This window comes from Phyllostomus hastatus, unplaced genomic scaffold, assembly GCF_019186645.2.
Source record: "Phyllostomus hastatus isolate PE091 unplaced genomic scaffold, TTU_PhHast_1.1 phas_contig_150, whole genome shotgun sequence".
Taxonomy (NCBI): domain Eukaryota; kingdom Metazoa; phylum Chordata; class Mammalia; order Chiroptera; family Phyllostomidae; genus Phyllostomus; species Phyllostomus hastatus.
Window position 1 is genome coordinate 16,881,284 of NW_025333611.1, and position 18,676 is coordinate 16,899,959.

General features: G+C 45.3%; 1 protein-coding gene across 2 annotated transcripts in view; it reads left to right on the forward strand.

Annotated features, from left to right (window-relative positions):
• Positions 1-17,281, forward strand: part of GEMIN5 (gem nuclear organelle associated protein 5) — a 37,708-nt gene extending 20,427 nt beyond the window's left edge. Inside the window, exons 17-28 of one of the 2 annotated variants that reach the window (XM_045828279.1) lie at positions 1,089-1,202; positions 1,592-1,714; positions 2,902-3,000; positions 3,442-3,579; positions 4,220-4,367; positions 9,096-9,215; positions 9,709-9,919; positions 11,417-11,668; positions 13,136-13,298; positions 13,795-14,299; positions 15,594-15,690; positions 16,278-17,281. In XM_045828279.1, coding sequence (XP_045684235.1) covers positions 1,089-1,202; positions 1,592-1,714; positions 2,902-3,000; positions 3,442-3,579; positions 4,220-4,367; positions 9,096-9,215; positions 9,709-9,919; positions 11,417-11,668; positions 13,136-13,298; positions 13,795-14,299; positions 15,594-15,690; positions 16,278-16,445 — 2,138 coding nt within the window. In that variant the 3' untranslated portion in view covers positions 16,446-17,281. The remainder of the gene's footprint in view (positions 1-1,088; positions 1,203-1,591; positions 1,715-2,901; positions 3,001-3,441; positions 3,580-4,219; positions 4,368-9,095; positions 9,216-9,708; positions 9,920-11,416; positions 11,669-13,135; positions 13,299-13,794; positions 14,300-15,593; positions 15,691-16,277) is intronic. The other variant, XM_045828289.1, reaches the window with a different exon arrangement.
• The last annotated feature ends 1,395 nt before the right edge of the window (positions 17,282-18,676 follow it).

Genomic DNA, 18,676 nt, shown 5'->3' on the forward strand with positions numbered 1-18,676 from the left:
CTCAGATTTCTCACAAAACTGTTTTTCACTGGCCGGTAGCTCAGTTGGTCCTGGTCAGCCAAGGCTGCGGTCTGATCCCCAGTTAAGGCTCATACAGGAGAGAGTGGAACAATGAATTGGGGTGTGTGTGTGTGTGTGTGTCTCCCCCCCGGCCCCTTTCCCCTCTCTCTCTAAAAATTAATAAAATTTAAAAAAATAATTTAAAAAATTTTAAAAACTCTTTTGCAGTACTCCATCACTAACTTCTAATAAAGCAGTCTACTAATTTGAAGGGAAAAAATGTCAATGGATAAAATTTTAGCACTTTAGTTCTTTTATATATTTACCTTAAAGCTCTAGTGCCTGTTACCTTTGAAATGAATGACTAAATAGCAAACAATATAAATAGAAGCAGTGACTCATGTTTAATTCTCAAACCGTATGTTGATGAGACAGAATTAAAGTGGCCAAAGTGTGTGGCACAGAGCCATCCCAGACCCCTCCACCCCAAGGCCGGGCTGTTGGGCCTATGGTTTGGATAAATAAAAAGCTAAAAGCTTGATGGATTCATTTTTTAGGTTCATCAAAATACCTTTTTATCACAAAATAGCTCCATAAAAAAACATCCTTTACCTTGTAGATCACAGCTTGTTTTGTTTTGTTTTGAAGTTCATGGTTGTGGTGTGGTCAGGATTGTGACTCTGTATCACACACCCTCAATCTTTGTGTGTGTGTGTCCCTTGTTTGTGTAATTAAACATGCAGTCAGTACTTTGTCATCTAAGTATGTTAAAAGTCCTTTGTCTCCTGAGCAACGTTTGGGAGCTCCTGGGCCTCTGGTGTAAAGTTGTGGAGGCCAGAAGCTTATCACTTTTCCTTAGGTCAGTTAGTCAAAGTTATACGCCATAAACTTTTACAGAATCCTGGAAGACAGTTTGTGAGGTGGGAAGGAGAGGCCACCCATGCTTTCTTCCAAAGCACTTTATCTCATATTTTGGATAATAGATAAAATTGTACCATTAAGCCTGGTATGGTTTTTAATTTTTAAAAGGAATTAGATTCTACATTGTTCTTACCCAAACTTTCTCTTTTTTTTCCTCTGTGATGTAGTTTCTAGAGAACCAGTTATCTGCCCTCCAGTTTCCTTAGGCTTAGAAAAGCCAAGAGTCATCGTGAATAATAAAGTCACTTTACTGAAAAAGGAGCCACCTAAAGACAGGCCAGGTTGGTATCTAATGATGAAAGTACTTTACTAAAGCATCTTCAAATGTTACGTGCAACTCAAACTCAAAAGTGTGTGGGGATTTTTTTAAGTTAAATATCTGTGTTTTGATTATATCTCCATTGTGGGTCATGTTTTATAAACATTTTTTAGTATTTGATGAAGTGGTGTCTGAGGCTGTTGGTGTTGCTTCACGAGTGTTCGCAGGGTCGTGTATGTGTGTGTCGTGAACACCGCCTCGAGCTGATTGAATTCGGAAGCGTCTTTACAGCACTAAAGACTTCTGTGCGTAGCAGCGCCCCTCCAGCAGGCTACCGTCACACACTGGGTGTTCCGGTGCATGTTTCTGATCCGCTGTCTTCAGATGGTCTGTACTTCTGTTTCTTTTCAGAAGCCTTGGTCAAGAAGCGGAAAGCCCGTCTCATACTGCCACTGAGTACGAGCCTGGACCACAGGTCCAAGGAGGAGCTCCATCAGGACTGTTTGGTGTTAGCAACTGCAAAATACTCCCAAGGTACAAAAAGGCACTTCCTTGGCCCATCCGTAGTCTTCTGGGAACCAGCACACAAGAGGTGCTTGTTTATTTGTTGAAGGAATGTGCAAACAAATATCCAGACTTGCGTGTATTCCTCCGTTCTTTTCCAGCCTTCCCTTCCCCACGTCCCAAGCCAGACTCCCCCTCCTGGCCTGCAGCAGCACCCCCCCCCCACCCCCCACCCCCACCTCGAGCCTTGGGTATCTAACACTGCGCCGCTGCTGTTGCAGGCCGAGCTCTAGCAGCCATGTGCGCCCTGGGGTTGGCATAAGGGCTCACTGTCTCAACGAGACTCAACAGGATCTTCATGGAGAAACAAACTTACTTGCTTACCAGAAATATACCATAATATGGCAGTTTCTTTAAGAAAAATTAATGAAGTTTTAATATACAGAAGGTTTTTTTATTTTAATTTTTCAAAGCTCTCATCTAATGCCTGTTATTTTGATATTGGAGCAATTATATTTTTTTAATTTTTAATGGATATTGAAAGGCATATGCATGATGAAATGAAACGCAAACAGTATGAAGAGGAAGTAAAACCCCCTCCTGCCCCTAACGCCCGCTCTCCCATTTCTCCCCCGAGGCCGCACCACCGGCGGCTTCCTGTCCTCCCCCAGGGACATTCCACGCCCTCACATACACAGCCCTCGTTTCGGAACTTTGTGATGAGTTTTTATAACTTACACAGTTAACCACACAGTTTTACATTGTGTCCCTTATTGGAAAATTACGTAGTAGACATTCATTTTTAAACAGAGAATGAGTTTGAATCCCTTTGTGGTGGATCCTAGTGAACGTTAAGGACACTTCTTTACTTGCTAGGTTTTTGTTTTTTGTTTGTTTGGGATTTTACTGCATGTAAATGCATGTTAAATTTGGGGTTAACTTTTTACATTCCTTTTTTTATTCCCTAAAAATATCTTGCCTTGAGCAAACTATAAACTAAATTGTCTCAGTGGGCTGGCCCAAGCTAAGCTTGACAAACGGAATATTTTCCCATTCCGCTGCCTTCACAGCCAGCAGGGGTCTCTGTTAGAGCAAGCAAAGGCGCAGGACTCCTTCTCAAGGTCTGAAGTTGCGGTTCTGGGTGGAACCTTGGGAAGTAATTAGAAGACAGTAACCTGTGTAATCATTCATCTAATTACTCTGTGTTTTCAAACTAGCAGAACTAAATGAGGGTGTGTCTGCCGATCTGGAGGAAAGAGTCCACCTGGGGCTGTTCACAGACAGGGCTGCCCTGTACAGGATGATGGAGGCTGAAGGTGAGGCAAGTCCCGGCTACCCAGCCCCTCCATCTTTACGCTTCCCTGATGTGTTCCTTTATTTTAGTTGTCATTATTTCAGCTGTCCCCACTCCCTGAAGCTTTGTACGTACGTCCTTTATGGCTGCCATCCAGTGGCCTTGTAATGGTTAGTTGTGCACGTCCACTAACTAGGTTTTGAGCTCCCCTGTCTGATACTCCCAGATCCCTTGTGTCTGTCACAGGACCCTAACCATACAGCGTCCACGCTGAGTGACCGAGTGAAAGTGACTGCGTGGGCTTCAGGCCCCATTATGAACACTCTGGGAAGCAACTTGCCCAGCAGTGAGTGGCTACATATTATAGGAGTCTGGTCCTCTCTTTCATCCTGCCTTTTTGCAGAAGTTAGTATAGACAGATGTTTCTGAAGCACCTTCCAAACATTATCTCTCCTCCAAACAGGAAAGGGTCACCTGGAAAACGGCCACCCTGAGTTATTTCACCAGCTCATGCTTTGGAAAGGAGACCTGAAAGGTGTTCTCCAGACTGCGGCAGAAAGAGGGGAGCTGACAGACAGCCTCGTGGCCATGGCCCCAGTCGGTATGTTCTTTTCAACAAAAGCCCTGTCATCTCCAGCATATGCCCACCAGTGGTGGACGATGTCTCGAAGGGTGATTTGGCCACATCTAATATATTAAAATGCACATCCGCCTTGACTCAGCCATTCCAATTGTAGGGATTTAACTGCATTCACACATGGAAAGTGACATACTTATAGACTACTGTTGCAGCATTATTTGTGACAGCAAAGATCACAACATCTTCTGTGTCCATCAGTGAGATGCCGGTTACATCTACACAGTAGAAACTCGCGAGCTGAACACACCCGTCTAACCAGGAGCCTTCCCGAGAAACAGCATCGCCAGCACCCGGGTGGCTTCCCTCCTGCACCACTTCAGCCAGCGTCCACACACCCCACCTCTCCTGACGTCCACACTTTTTATCCCTTTTGAGTTTTGTGTGTGTTGCATAATAAAAGAATTTATGTTTCAAAATGTTGGTGTGGGGAAGGGTAGGTGAAGCAAATGATCTGTAATGGCAGTTGAGGTATCTAAATTTTCCGCTTAATACAGTGACTAAAAAGGTGTTTTCAACCCAAATGCACATATGCATGGGGTTTTTTTTCCCCTTAAACCTGCTCTTATTTTACCACCATTTTCCTTTCCTTTTTTATTTAAAGCTGGCTACCACGTGTGGCTGTGGGCTGTGGAAGCTTTTGCCAAACAGTTGTGTTTCCAGGATCAGCATGTCAAGGCTGCCTCTCACCTGCTGTCTATCCACAAAGTGTACGAAGCCGTGGAGCTACTCAAGTCAAACCATTTCTACAGGTCTGTGAACCCCTGCACAAGCTGAGCCAATATAATGTGAACATAATGTGAGATGAATCTCCTTAACAGGTCTAACGTAAAACCTTGTGGTCAGTAAACATGCGAAACATACAGAAGCACAGGTGTGCTAGCTTAACAAACAGTGCACCCACCACCTCTGCTTACCAAATGTTAACTGTAATCAATATGTGCCACATCTTTTTTTTTTTTTTTAATTTAAAGTTTACTTTTGTAAACGGGAGGGGGGGCTTTAGGTGCAGCCCCCACCCCATCCCACCCCCGTCAGCCACAGGTGAGAATAAGTCTACCAAGATATGTTCTGCTTGGGGAGGAAAGGTGGCCAGTCTCTCAAAGGAGAAGGGCCAACAGCCTGTTCCTCAATGGGCTTTCACTGGATTTAATTTGCATAGGAATACAGGGCGTATGTGTAAAGCTCATCAGTCACTATCAGGCAGTAATGATCAAATGATAGATAACATTCAAAGAACTCTGAGGGCTTATTCTGAGTCAGAGTCAGATGGCTAAAGGGCCATAAAACTTTGGGGAACAAACTTATTGCATGCTTGAACCCTTATCATTTAAATTGAGGGTATTAACAAAGTATGTTTCACCAGATTTTATGCATTCTTTCTTAGGCTTGATTGCCCCAAGGAACCCGCCCTTTCCAGCACAGGGCTGCACCCACCTCCAGCATTGTTTCAGGCTTAAATTGGGTAGGGGAAGTAAGGCAGCCAAGAGATTAGGAGACTTCTTGCAGACAGAAGGAGGACTTGGGCCATGTCGAAGCTGAGGGGCAAGGGTCCATCACCCCCTTTTTCTATTGCCCCCCCAAGTCCTTCCCTGAGGATCCCTTTGTGACCATGCCTGTCTTAGGTTGTCCCTCCTGAGGAATCTTACCCGTCATTCACTAACCAGGCATCTGCCTGGGGCCAAGCAGGGTGAAGTGAAGTGAAAGGGGGCAGAGGCAGTGCCCCTACAAGGAAGATAAGCTTTGTCTCCTTAATAGCATATGGTCACAAGGTCTTTTTACTCAGCCTTAGCCACGAGGGGTTCCAGTTTCTGAAACCAGGCAGGGCGGGTCCCAGCAGTAAATATCTTTACTGTGTGTGTTACTTCAACACAAACAGAGAAGACAGTGTGAAACAAATGGAAAGCTTAATGAATTATTAAAAGAGGAACTCCTGTTTTAAGCTGCACATATGAAGAGACAGAATTTCCCAGGTACCCTGAAAGTTCTCCATATGCCCCAACTGTTGGTTTTTTAAATATAACACTCCCGATTTAGTTAAATTGCTTTACCCGGTTCTGTCCTCTTCCCTTTTCTAGAGGTAACCACTCTCCTAAGATTGATATAATCCTTCCTGTCCAAGTTACTATTCTTCCACGACAGTGCAGTCATGTACTGCTTAACAACAGGGGGAATATTCTAAGAAATGTGTCATTAGGCAAGCTCATCGTTGTGGGAACGTCACAAGTGCATGTACACAAACCTAGATGGTGTGGCCTACTACACATCGACTAGGCTGTGGGGTTCAACCTGTTGCTCCTAGGCTACAAACCTGTGTCGCACATCACTGTACAAAACACAAGATTAGATCAAGCACAAGAAAAAATGGTGCAAGGTAAGCACCAGATGTCGGGGACTGCAGGTGTAACATGGCATACTGTTTTAAGTAGAAAGAGCACATTTTAAAGTGATAATAAGTATCACATAGTAAATACCTAAGCCAGTAACATAGTCATTTACTATCACTGTCAACTCGTGTGTCCCGTACATAACTGCATGTGCTGTACTTCTATGCAGCTGGCAGTGCCGCGGGTTTCTTTACCCCAGCAGCACCTCAAACATGTGAGGAATGCATTGCACTCGGACTTTGTAATGGCTACAGTGTCACTAGGCAATAAGAATTTTTTCAGCTCCTTTACAATCTTATGAGACCACCATCATGTATGTGGTCTGTCCTTGACTGAAACATCGTTATATGGCACAAGATTTTCTATATGTAAGTACCAGCAATTAAGAGGGGTAAAATGTCCCCTGTACACCGCATACAGTTGGATCTTGTTTTTCACCCGGTCGTAGAGTCTCCTCCTCCTCTTAACTGTAAAGGTAGCACAGCCTCCCTTCAGAGAGGGGCGTGCCACTTCTCGTGCACACCGTTTTCTCCCTTCCTGCTGTGCTTTCTGCTGTGGAGAAGCTTTTTAGGCATTCTAAAACGTTCTTCTATTTGCCCGCACACCTGTTTCCAGCACCTCTCATTCCCTTGTGTACATCCAAGTTTCCGGCTGCTCTCGACTCCTCCTTCACCTGAAGAACGTCAGCGGTTCTTCTGCAGTCTAGTTCTGCGGTGACAGATGCCACCAGCAGTTTTTGTCTTTCAGCACTTCACAGCTGTCGTTTCCTCTTGGTGTGCACCAGTTTTTACTTGACTGCGCTTATTCTTTTTTCAGTTGGATTTGTTGGTTAATACTGTGACATAAATTTCAGTTGTACAGCTTTCTAGTACAACGTCTGTACAGTCTGTATAGTCAGTCACACAACACTGTGTGGTCTGGTTTCGTGCATTACCGCATATTTGACCCACTTTGCCCTCTTCACCCTCCCTCATCTTTGCGACATAGGAACTATGTCTTTTTTCTCTGTTTTTAGTACTTTCTCCCTCGCTGATGTTTAGCCATTTTAGCCACTTGGTATGACAGCATGGTGAGACTCTTGTTTATCCTCTTGTCGTCTGACTTCCTTTAGAGTGTTGTTGATCTTTTCCTGGCTCGTTCAGAAGCTTTCTCGGGACAGGTTCAGAGGAGTCCATACTCGGGTGAATTCGCCCTTCTGCCTTCTGGTGTCTTTCCTGTGTGTCTTGTGTGCTGGGCTGGCTGGCGAAAACTCAGAAGTCCCCAAGTCCTGAGTGAGCTCTGGGAATTATTCCCTGACTGTTCCTTATCCAGCCTTAAGGAGTCTCCTACATGTGCAGAGACGGCATCCCTAAACAGAGGGGTTCTGGAGCTCTTTCTCTGGACAGCTTCATCCTTCCCCCCAGATTCCCGTTGCTGCTTCTCTTCTCTGAGCAGTGAGACCCCTGAGGCTCTGCAGGGGCGGCCCGTAGGTCAGGGGCTTTGAGAAGCCACGACAGTGCTCGTGCCGTTGGCTCCCTTCTCGCCAGATGACGGTCCCGCACTGCCGGGTGCCCAACATCTGAAAACAGTCATTTCTTACATATTTTGTCCAATTTTTTGTTTCATAGCAGGAGGGTTAGCCTGGTCCCTGTTACTCCATCGGGGCTAGAAGTTGAGGCCTCAACAGACTTCTTAAATGTCACTCTGACTATATCACCTTAATCTAAAATACCTGCAACGCAGAAGTTTTATGAATCATTTGGAAAATATTAGTTCACAAGTTACACAGTCCTCCAAATGTTAACATGTTTCATTATAAAATATCAAAAAAAGATCACATTCCTTAATATCACCCTCAATCTCGTCAGAAACGTCTTTAAATTTTAAGAAGCTGTCAAGCCCACGGTGGCAGGTGCGAGTTTTTAAAATTCTAATTTTCACTTGAAAGCTCAAATTTTATCATTGGCAGCAATACTTTTGGTTGTTCTCTGTGAAGGGACAGGCTTATTCCGTTCATTTTTGAGAAAAACGCTGCTAAATGTCCAACACTGAATAACTATCCTTTGTTGAGTAGTGATTCTTTCAAGAAGTGAAGTTCCATGAAAAAAAAAGCAGGTAGTTCAGCTTCCAGTTCATTCAGACGAGTTTTTCCCACAGTCGGCCATCATACTTTGGAACGCAGGGAAGAATACAAAATGCCCTTCCCGCTTTGTCACACAGAATATCAAAAAGGCACGGGCTTGCCCTGGCCGTGCAGCTCAGCTGGTTGGAGCATCGTCCGTGCACCAAAAATGTTGGGGGTTCGATCCCTGGTCAGGACACATACAGGAGGCAGCTGATCAATGTTTCTCTCTTACTTGGATGGTTTTCTTTCTTCTCTCTACCCTTCTTCCCCTCTCTCTAAAATCAATAAATATCCTCAGTGAGGATTTTTTTTAAATGTTTAAAAAGAAGGCATGGGCTTGATGGGTTTAGTAAAATGAATCATTTTTACTGCTTCATCAAGGACCTTGACCTTTCTTTTTTAAAGCTACAAAGGGCTGCTGCCTTGATTCTTGTGCAGATGCCAATGGGTACCCACCACTGCACTTGCACAGTCGGTACAAATGTCAGCACAGCGAGAAAAGGCAAATAATCCCTTAGCATTGTTATTAAAGTTTTAAAATATTTTGTTTATTTTTAGAGAGAGGGGAAGGGAATGAGAAAGAGGGAGAGAAAGATCAATGTGCAAGAGAAACATCCATCAGTTGCCTCCCACACATCCCCAACTGGGGATCTGGCCCGCAACCCAGGCGTGTGCCCTGACCAGGAATCAAACTAGCGACCTTTTGGTTTTTCGAGATGACACCCAATCCACTGAGGCACACCAGTCAGGGCTAAGATAGTTTTGATCTTAACTCTCTGAAGGGGTCTTGGGGTCCACAGAACTGCTGACCTGGGAGAAGAATTGAGCACAGCATGTGGTTTTAGCTTCCCGTGTATGCAGGAACAGAGTTTTTTATAAGAAGTTGGAACAACACAAAAGGGACAGCTTGTCCTATCCTGCAGCCCCTCCTAGGAGCCCCTTACAGAAGAGCCTTTTCAGTTCAGCTGATTATGTGTTCTTGCCTCTAGAGAGGCCATTGCAGTTGCCAAGGCCCGCCTGCGCCCGGAGGACCCAGTCCTGAAGGACCTGTACCTCTGCTGGGGAGCTGTCCTTGAAAAAGACGGCCATTATGCCGTGGCAGCTAAATGGTAAGCCTCAGAGAGACGGGAGTGCCCCCAGACCCCGAAGAGCTATGGCACAGAAGAGCAGGATGAGAATAAAAGGGATCAGCTTAGAGGTGGACGTAGAGTGACTAGAAAATTAAAAAGCATATGTGTACTAAACCCAATTTTGTAAGACTCATTGAGATAGACCACCATTACTCTTCAAGAAACCCCAGTAGCGGTAAGAAATTAAACCTTTCTTTAGGGATGTCTTGTACAATCAAGAAAAATGGGGGAGAGTGACTCATTTGCTTGGGTCCAGTTCAGCAAGCATTGAGATCCCCTTATGTGCCTAACCCACATCACGCCGTCTTTCATTCTCTGTTGCGCCGCTCTCTGGTCGAAGGCAGACACACCTGGGACCATGGGAAGGCATACGAGTTGAGGAAAAGCCGACAGAAAGAAATAATTTGACCCTCGGGGGAGGAGCAGGAGATCTGTTCATGACACTTTGTTTGAATTTTCTTTTGTATTGTAGCTATTTAGGAGCCGCTTCTGCTTACGATGCAGCCAAAGTGTTGGCCAAAAAGGGGGATGCAGCATCACTCAGAACGGCCGCAGAGTTGGCTTCAATCGTGGGAGAGGATGAGTTGTCTGCTTCCCTGGCTCTCAGATGCGCCCAGGAGCTGCTTCTGGCCAGGAACTGGGTGCGAGCCCAGGAAGCCCTGCAGCTCCATGAAAGTCTGAAGGTCAGTCTGTTATTGCATCTCCTGATATTTAGGAAGGGCCCCAGATCCTTTTCTCCCTGAACTCCCCATGAATAACCCAGTTGCACAAGCGGTACCAATTTGGCAGGTGTCCTGGACGTACTGTCCCACTGAGGTATCGTGGCTTGCCCGTTGCTGGATGCAGAGTAGGAGATGATGTGGTCACTCCCATGAATTCCCATTGCTTATCAGCTTGTGTACAACGTCCATGAACAGACTAGCCAGCTCGGCCCCTCCCTGGGCCGGCAGTCTAGTGTGTGTTCATTCCCTGGTGCCACCGCCACGTCGCTGGAGGGGGAGGGACGGGCCTCTGACAGCAGTCACGGCGCTCTGCCTGCCGCGCCCCTCTTCAGCTGTATGCCCTGAAGCGTGGTGAAATCAAAACATTGCGTTCAATGTGTTGTTCCCACTTGGTGGAAAATGAGTAACTTCCACCGCCTGTCTGACACATCAGGATTGAGGTTGCTTTCGAAGCTGCAGCACACTCACCTCGTCTCCAGCACACACACAAACATCTGGTCCGTGTTAGATGGCTTTGCTTCGTCAGATACTAACACAGACTTTTTTCAGTTCCTCTCTCCCTCATGGAGTAACGGAGCCTAAAAATAGTTCCTAGCTGAATATCCCAAGCCCAAGAAAAATGCTAGGTGAGGAAGTAGCCTCCTGGGAACTGCAAAATTAAAAAGGAAGCAGAAGTAACACACCCTCAAAGATAGTGTCACTTGGTATATTACTTACAAAATGACCAGTTTTCTGGAGAAATTTTAATTTATCCACAACAAAAAGTTTCCAGAATGGCCACTTCTTATTTTTCTCCTAAACGGCATCCTTAACAAACCAACTGAACATGTAAGTTTATGCTAAATGTTCTGATAAGGGCTATTTTGGTGGTATGGAATGGAGACTTTCCCAAGCTTAACTGAGAAAATAGTATTTATAGGGGTACACAAGGAATCTCATGGCCAATGAAAACCCAGCAAAAATAAAGATTTTTCCAGGCCTTGCACTGTGTTTCTCTTCTCTTCCGGCCAGCTCCCTCTGTTAAACCTGTTTGGACATGGCCCCTAACTACTGCCCCAGCTCAGAGATACATAGTCTGTCTGCTCCAGTGCCTTCTGCCCATGGGGCTCTTCTCTGTATTCCTTGATCTCAAGTTCAGGCAAGGGGAGGACAAATCCCAGCACAAATCTTGGTTGATCTGCATGTGGCTTCTGTTGCAGTGGGTAGAGGTATCATTGAGGGTGCATGTTATAAAAACAGTTGTTTGGGCTCCAAGGGTATGGAGAGGAATTCTTCTAAAAGATATCTGGAAAAACCGTCTGCTAGAGCACCTCTTTTCCTCCTTACGCTTGACTCCCCTGAGGGCGTTTGGCTGCTACAGATGTGAAGGGGCACACTGTGAGAAACTTAGGGAAACCGTCTAGATGATCGAGCACTTTCTCTGCATAATGGTTCCTCTCCTTTGTTGTTGGATTCCAGGGTCAGAGACTGGTGTTTTGCCTTCTTGAGCTACTCTCTAAGCTCCAGGAGGAAAGGCAGCCATCAGAGGGCAAAAGCTCTTCTTCCTACAACGCCTGGTCCACAGACACCGAGGGGCCCCTCACAGAGCGGGTGACTGCCGTGTGGAGGAGCGCCTTCGGCCTGGACACCCCAGAGCAGCATCAGGCCGCACTGCAGCAGCTGCAGAGTATCCAGTACCCGTCTGCTACAAATAACACTCCCTCCAAACAGGTACCCATCGGCATGAGCTTTTGACACCAGCCACCACTTGTAAGAATTCCTTAATCCATGTCTAGTATAACAAGGAAAGAAGATCAATGCCAGCGTGCGTTTCAGAAAAGACTAAGGCAGGCCCAGGCAACCTGGAAAAAATCCCTTTTAGACTAACCAAAGCCCTTTAGCTTTGAGTTAGATTTAAATCAGCATTCCCTCTTAAAAGTGAAAAAGAAGTCTAAAAACAGAGAAAAGCAGAGAACAACGTCAGTACGCATCAACTAGACTTAACAAATGTTCACATTTTGTCGCTTTTGCTTCGTAGTATTTCGGGGTTGGTTTTGTATTTTCTTTTGTTTTCTGGTAAAAGAAGTACAGCCCAGTGGACTGCCCCATGCCGTCCCGCACCAGAAGCAGCCCGAGTCAGACAGTACGTGTGAGTTTGCGCCTGGCTGGTTGTGGTGACCGTTCTCTGTAAAATCTATGCGTGTTGATGCAAACAGATCGAATTGATTCATAATAACTACTCTACCCATCCTATGAATATACCTCAATTTATCTACTTTCTCTCTGAAAATGAAGGAACGTTATATTGATGAATGAGACTTCATCAAACAGTATACCACTTAGGAAAACAGTTCGGCAGTTTCTTATCAAGTTAAACATTCATGTACCCAATGACCCGGCAATCCCAAAAGAAACAAAATCAGGGTCCACACAGACTTGTGCACAAATGTTCATTATTACAGCTTAGTTCACAACAGCCAAAAACTAGGAACAACCCAGGTGTCCACCAGCTGGTGAGTGGGCACGCAGGCTGCGGCCTAGCCGTGCAGTGGGCCACTGTACTGTGCAGCAATGACAAGGAACAAATTCCAGGTGCACAGGTATTGGTGAATCTTGAAAGCATTGTAAGGGAAAGAACCAATGCAAAAAGACTACCTACTCTCTACATTTCTGTGCATTCTAGAAAAGACAAAGTTACCATGGCAAAAATCAGATCAGGGCCTGGGGAGAAGAGGGTGCCGTGACTACAGGGAGCAGATGGGAATGTTTTACAGCAGATGGGAATGGTGAAGATGTCCTGTGTCTTGATTTTGGTTGTAGTACAGCATATATATTGATCTAGTGTGTAATTGTGAAAACTTGTCAAGTTCCTCACTAAAATCGATAAAATTTTTAAGTTATACTCCAGGTTTGCTTCTTGTGGTTTTAAATTACGGCTTTTAGTTCGAGAAGCTCATTTTTTTAGTTAAGTGCAGATGTCAAGGTGTTTCTTACACGAGCGGACTTGAACTCAGTGTGCCGCTGTGCACTCAGACATGAAAGTGGCAGACGGGGAAGCAAAAATGGATGGTGGGAGGAGCCCTTTCTGAACTGTGGACTGTGTGCACGTCTAAGTGCAGCCAACAGAAACGTTTCTGGTGGTGTCCTGGTGCTTCCTGTGGGAGGCGGCCTAACTGAGACTCTCGCTTCTCCCTCCAGCTCCTGTTTCACATCTGCCACGACCTGACCTTGGCGGTGCTGAGCCAGCAGATGGCCTCCTGGGACAAGGCTGTGGAAGCACTGCTCCGGGCCGTGGTGCGGAGCTACGACTCGGGGAACTTCACTGTCATGCAGGACGTGCACTCTGCCTTTCTTCCTGAAGGTAAAGGACCCCACACCAGTGAAGGGAAGGCACCCATTTACTGGCCAGTTGTGTCATTTAGCAGAAAGTTTGAATTCCTTTCCCTAGGCACCTAAGAGGTAGCCAGAATGGCTGCACTGTTGGCCTTTACCTGGCCCTCCCTGCCTTACTGCCTCCTACTTACTTTCCCACGCACAGTGTAAGAGCAAGAGAGTAGCACTGTGCTCACAAGTCACTACGACTGGAGGAGCGCCACAGATCAGTCACGGAACTAAATCACTGCGGGTTTTTTCACAAACACATTAGGATCCCAGAGCCTTCGGGAGGACAGATCGAATACTTCTCCTGTCATGCTTTGGCCGGCTTCCGGCGGATGGCACGTGGTCCCATGGGTCATGGCAGTCCCTTCCCTTGGAGTCTGCCTCTTGTGGGGGGAAGGAACCAGCATGCAGGTAGGAAGGCAGATTCCAGCAGGGACAGAAATGCACAGCCCTAAGTCCTTTTCTTCTTCTCCCAGGCTGTGACCACCTAAGAGACAAGCTGGGTGACTGTCAGTCTCCTGCCATGCCAGCGTTGAAGAGTCTGGAGGCCTTTTTTATTTATGGACGTCTGTATGAGCTCTGGTGGTCTCTCTCCCGGCCTCGCCCCGAGTCCAGTGTCTGGGTGAGGGCGGCTCACAGAAGGACGAGCTCTACTGAACACCACCAGCCGCTGGGCGACGCTGGCCCTGAGGCAGGTGGCCCCCCGGCTTCTCCGCCAGAGCCCAGCAGGCCTCCAGAACTAGACATGGGACTCACGGAAGAGAGCGAGCGGGTGCTGGGCGCTTGCAAGGAGCTCTTTTCAGAAACGCATGCCAGCCTCCAGAACTCACGGAGAACTGTTGCTGAAGTTCAGGAGACCCTGGCAGAAATGATCCGACAACACCAGAAGAGTCAACTCTGTAAATCCACAGTGAACGGTCCCGATAAAAATGACCCTGAACAGGAAGCAGAACGGTCCCTCTCTAGTCCTCAGAGCCAAGGGTGAGTACTGAGTCCATACGAGATGGGATGACAGTACCCTGCTGGGTTCTCATAGAACCAACGAGGTGGAAGTCCGTGCGTGAAGAGTTTGGCCAGGACACGTGGAAGCAACTCATACAGTGACAAACGCACGGGCTTTGGAGCCAAATGGGGGTTCTAGTCCTTGCCTCTCAGTCACCTCAGGCAAAACTCAGTGTCTCTGCGCTGCAGTTCCCTCGCCTGCAAGTGGAGAACCCGCTTCTGCCTTGCTTGTTTTGAGAGTTAAACAAAATCACAAATGTTATTAATAATGATAATACAGTAAAATCCTACCTTTGTGCAGTTAGTAGATTCCCAAAAAGCCATGTAAAATGAGTTGTATTATTGCATCATTAATGAAAACCACCGGTTTTCCGTTGTTCTGTACTATCACAAAAAATACACAAAGAGTGGTGTACAGTACACCTCGCTCAGGTGAGAATTCCAAGTGGCTGGAATGTTGTAGAACCCTAACCACTTCCCCCGGAAACAGGGACCAATGGATGACAGGAGCCCATGCCCGGGCGCTCTAGAGCTTTCATTATCACAAGGCACTCTGCCGTGGTGTTTGCAGTGACTGGCGGCTATTGATTGGCTATTATGATGAGAGCCTTTTACCTTATGTCCCCCATCACAGGGCCTAAAATATAGTCACCAAAACAGTCAATAAACTTACAGCTGTTATTACTAACTTCAAAGAATCAAAATTTTAAGTTTTGAAGCCCATACATTTCTTGTTCTAAAAATACTCCCACTGGAATTTTGAGTCAGAGTTTTGAGTTACTTCTCCAATAAGCGTCCACACCCTAAGCAGCTTTAAGTTTGGTTTTAACAAGAAAAACACTGGAAAGTTCTCTCACCCAGCAGCTCTTAACCTTTGGATCACAGAACCTGAGAAGGTTAACACACTCTTCCCAGAAAAGCACGCATCTGTCCACTCCCCGGGGAAGAGCCCCGGCTCTGTCGGACCATTCCCCACATAAATCCGGGCCGCCCAGGCCCTCTGCTCTTGGCTTCGGGGTGAATCCCCAGGGTCCTATATTTTCACTGGAACTCTGTTTCTAAGAAGTGGGGATTTTGAAGATGATAGGTAATAATACTGCATTTTGAAAGCTTCATGTCATTTCACATTGAAGTTCCTTCTGTTGAACTTTGTACTTAAAGATGGGGAGATAAAGACCCAGGTGACAAAGGAGTTTTATTTATAGATAATAGTTAAAAGTTACCCAAGGCAAGATAACAGTCACTTATTACACTTTTTATTATTATTTACTAGTAAAGAAGCGAAGAATGAGCCAGTTTCTCTGCCTGAATTAACCAAAAGGCTTACGGAGGCGAATGAGAGAATAGCTAAGTTTCCTGAGAGTGTCAAGGTAAGATCTACAGCAAGATGATAAGATTCATTTGGTGAAACATTACTTTGTGTGTTATCAGCGACTAGACCAAATTCTTGAAGGTCATCTACTCTTCTGTTCATTTTCTGAAATCTTTACGCGTTTGTGTGTGCTCGAAATGTTAGGGCCCTGTTGTCGTTGGTCAGCTAAAATGTCTTGTGAGTAGAATTATTGACAACACAAGCAATTTTGAGAAATGTAACAAATTCTGTAATTGGGAGATAAATAAAAATAAAGTTGCTGCCATGTATTTGATAGTTTTCAGATGGGTGGGTGTACTTGGATGCAGCCCTAGTAGCAATAGAAGCAGGACATTTTAAATGAATTGGCGTAGAGCTCTAGGAGGTTAGGTCGTATCTGTTGGAGAAGGGCGTACCCGCAGCCGTCCCAGGTTTGAGTGCCCTCTCCCCATAGAGAATAAGACATTGCGAGAAATGTGCGAGAAATCGTCCAGCTATGCCTGAAAAGTGGCAGCAGATGAGATGTTGAGTTACAAGTGCCTGCTGGGCAGGTGTCTGTGGCTCTTCTGCAAATGCTTCCTTGTTTCACTTCGTGTCATCTTTCAGACCTGGCCCTTCCCAGATGTGCTGGAGTGCTGCCTCGTCCTGCTGCACATCGGGTCCCAGTGTCCCGGCCACGTGACCCAGGAAATGCAACAACAGGCCCGAGAGCTCCTTCAGAAATACGGCAACACTCAAGTTTACCAAAGACACTGCCAGGCCTTCTGCACGTGAACTTTCGAGGACCTTTAAGATAAACTGTGCCAAATTCAAAATGTCTGATACCTTCCCCCTCTGCCAGACATTTGCTCTGATCCCTAGATGTTTTTGTAATGACCCAAATAATACAAGATGAGGGTCAAGTTTGAATCAGCTGTACACTTAAGACACAGTAGAATCTGACTTTGGACTCACTTACGGTTTCCTACTGAAGGACATTAAAAGCCAGCAGCAGTTATTTGGACTAATACCTGCAAGAGTGATTGTTGATCATCTCTAAAGCCTTATGTAGGTTTCACCCAAAGAGGAGAAACTTGTAATCACCCAAAGTGTTATGTTCTTATACACAAGCTACCTTTATAAATGCTTCCTCTGATCGTAAACATGTCATTCTTCGAGACAGAATTGCTGCAGTTTATGACTGTTGGTATCTTTCAAATTGTGTTTGTTAATGTGGGCTCTCCCCTCCTGCTCGCTACTACTTCTGCTGATTGTGAAACGGGCCCTATCCATCATGTGGACGCTTCACCCTCTGTCTGAACTTGAGGTCAAAAGTTTGGTTTTCTTGTTTCATGTATCACTTACTCTAAAGTGTTAGAAGAACAGATAACTCAAATGTGTCTTATCCCTTCGGTTTTACTGGTGATCACAATAGCTCAGGAAGAAATGACTGTTGCAGTCATTCTTAATCTTTTTGGGATCGGATTGAAGCCACAGATGATCTTTGAAGAAAAATGTATATTGCTTCCTAATTTTGTACATGTAAGTTTTGGATCATTGGACTCGGACTTTTGGATCATTGTGCAGTGGGACCCTACATACTATTTAATTACAAGTCCTTGTTTTGGTGGGGTTTTGTTTTGTTTTTTGGCTAATAAGCACTCTTTTGAGGTCCGTTCTTCTCTTTGGTTATGTAAATAGTGGAACAAAGTCAGAAACAGATGTTCCCATAATAACCCAGTTGCTAAGACTTACCAGTTAGTTTGATGGGGTTGAGAGGGAGCACACTTTCCCAATGATTGGAACTATTTTCTTTTGGAATTCATTGTGAAGGCTTTTCTGCTTCAGTGTCCAGTGTATTTTTCAGTTTTTTCCTAGGGCTGGGATTATTTGTGGACAGCACTAACGAAATTCACTAACAGGAACTCTCTACGAAGGAAAAGGTTTAAGGGGCGGTTTTAAAGAATGTGACTTACTGGTTGGTTGTTTGTTTGGTTTAGACCTAGCTTTAGAACTTAAAAATGCTAAACTCAAAAGTGGAAATACTGATCCTCATAGGTCTTTACGCAGTTAAATCCACTTTAGGAAGAAGATGGTTATTAGTAGGGGTTGGAGAACCTTCTTGGTTGCAAAGATATAGACATGACTAAGCAGACAGCTAGCTTCCAGTTCTCCAGTCTTTGCTAAAATGGACAAATGCTTCCCTTGCAGAGATGGAAAAATATTCCCTTCCACTTGAGTAAAGAGCAGTATGTATGTATTCAAGCAGAAATTCAAACCTTTGTGGTTTACCAAAACCACCACCTGTCAGTTTTATCCTTGGCTATTATTGCCTCGGTGAGAACAAGAATTAATATTGGACAACTAAGCAATAAAACTACCCAATAGCAAAAAATAACAAATCTCGCAATTCTATTTCCTTTCAAACTCCTCTCTTTCCAACACTATATAATGTACTCAGGCTACTCTAGTTTAAATAAATGGTTTTTATTTCTATCTCTAATTATCAGAACCCCAAAAAGCCAAAGTACTGAGTTCACTCAAACTTTCTGAGTGGATAAAATGTATTGTTAAACAACTAAAGAATAAGTTTTGGTCCTTCACCCCATCCAAAGTAAATTTTCTTTTAAAGATGTTAATTTTCAGAGAGAGGAGAAGGGAGGGAGAGAAACACCGACCAGTTGCCCCAGCCCACAACCCAGGCATGTGCCCAGACAGGGAATTGAACTGGCGACCCCTCTGTTCACAGGCCGGCATCCAATCCACTGAGCCACACCAGCCAAGGCCATCTAAAGTAGTTTTAAAGGTGTCTAATACAAACCACCATCATCTTACCCAGATGACTACATTCACCTCCCAATATGCTATATCTGCACTTGCCTAATAATTCTCCATTTTTTTATATATCAATGACTCTTCTAAAGTGCACACCAAATCTTGCCAATACCATTTTGGGGGGGGAGTAGTTTCCCACTGCTCCTGGGGAAAAAAGGTCACCTTGAATGTGGCTTACAAGGTCCTGCTGG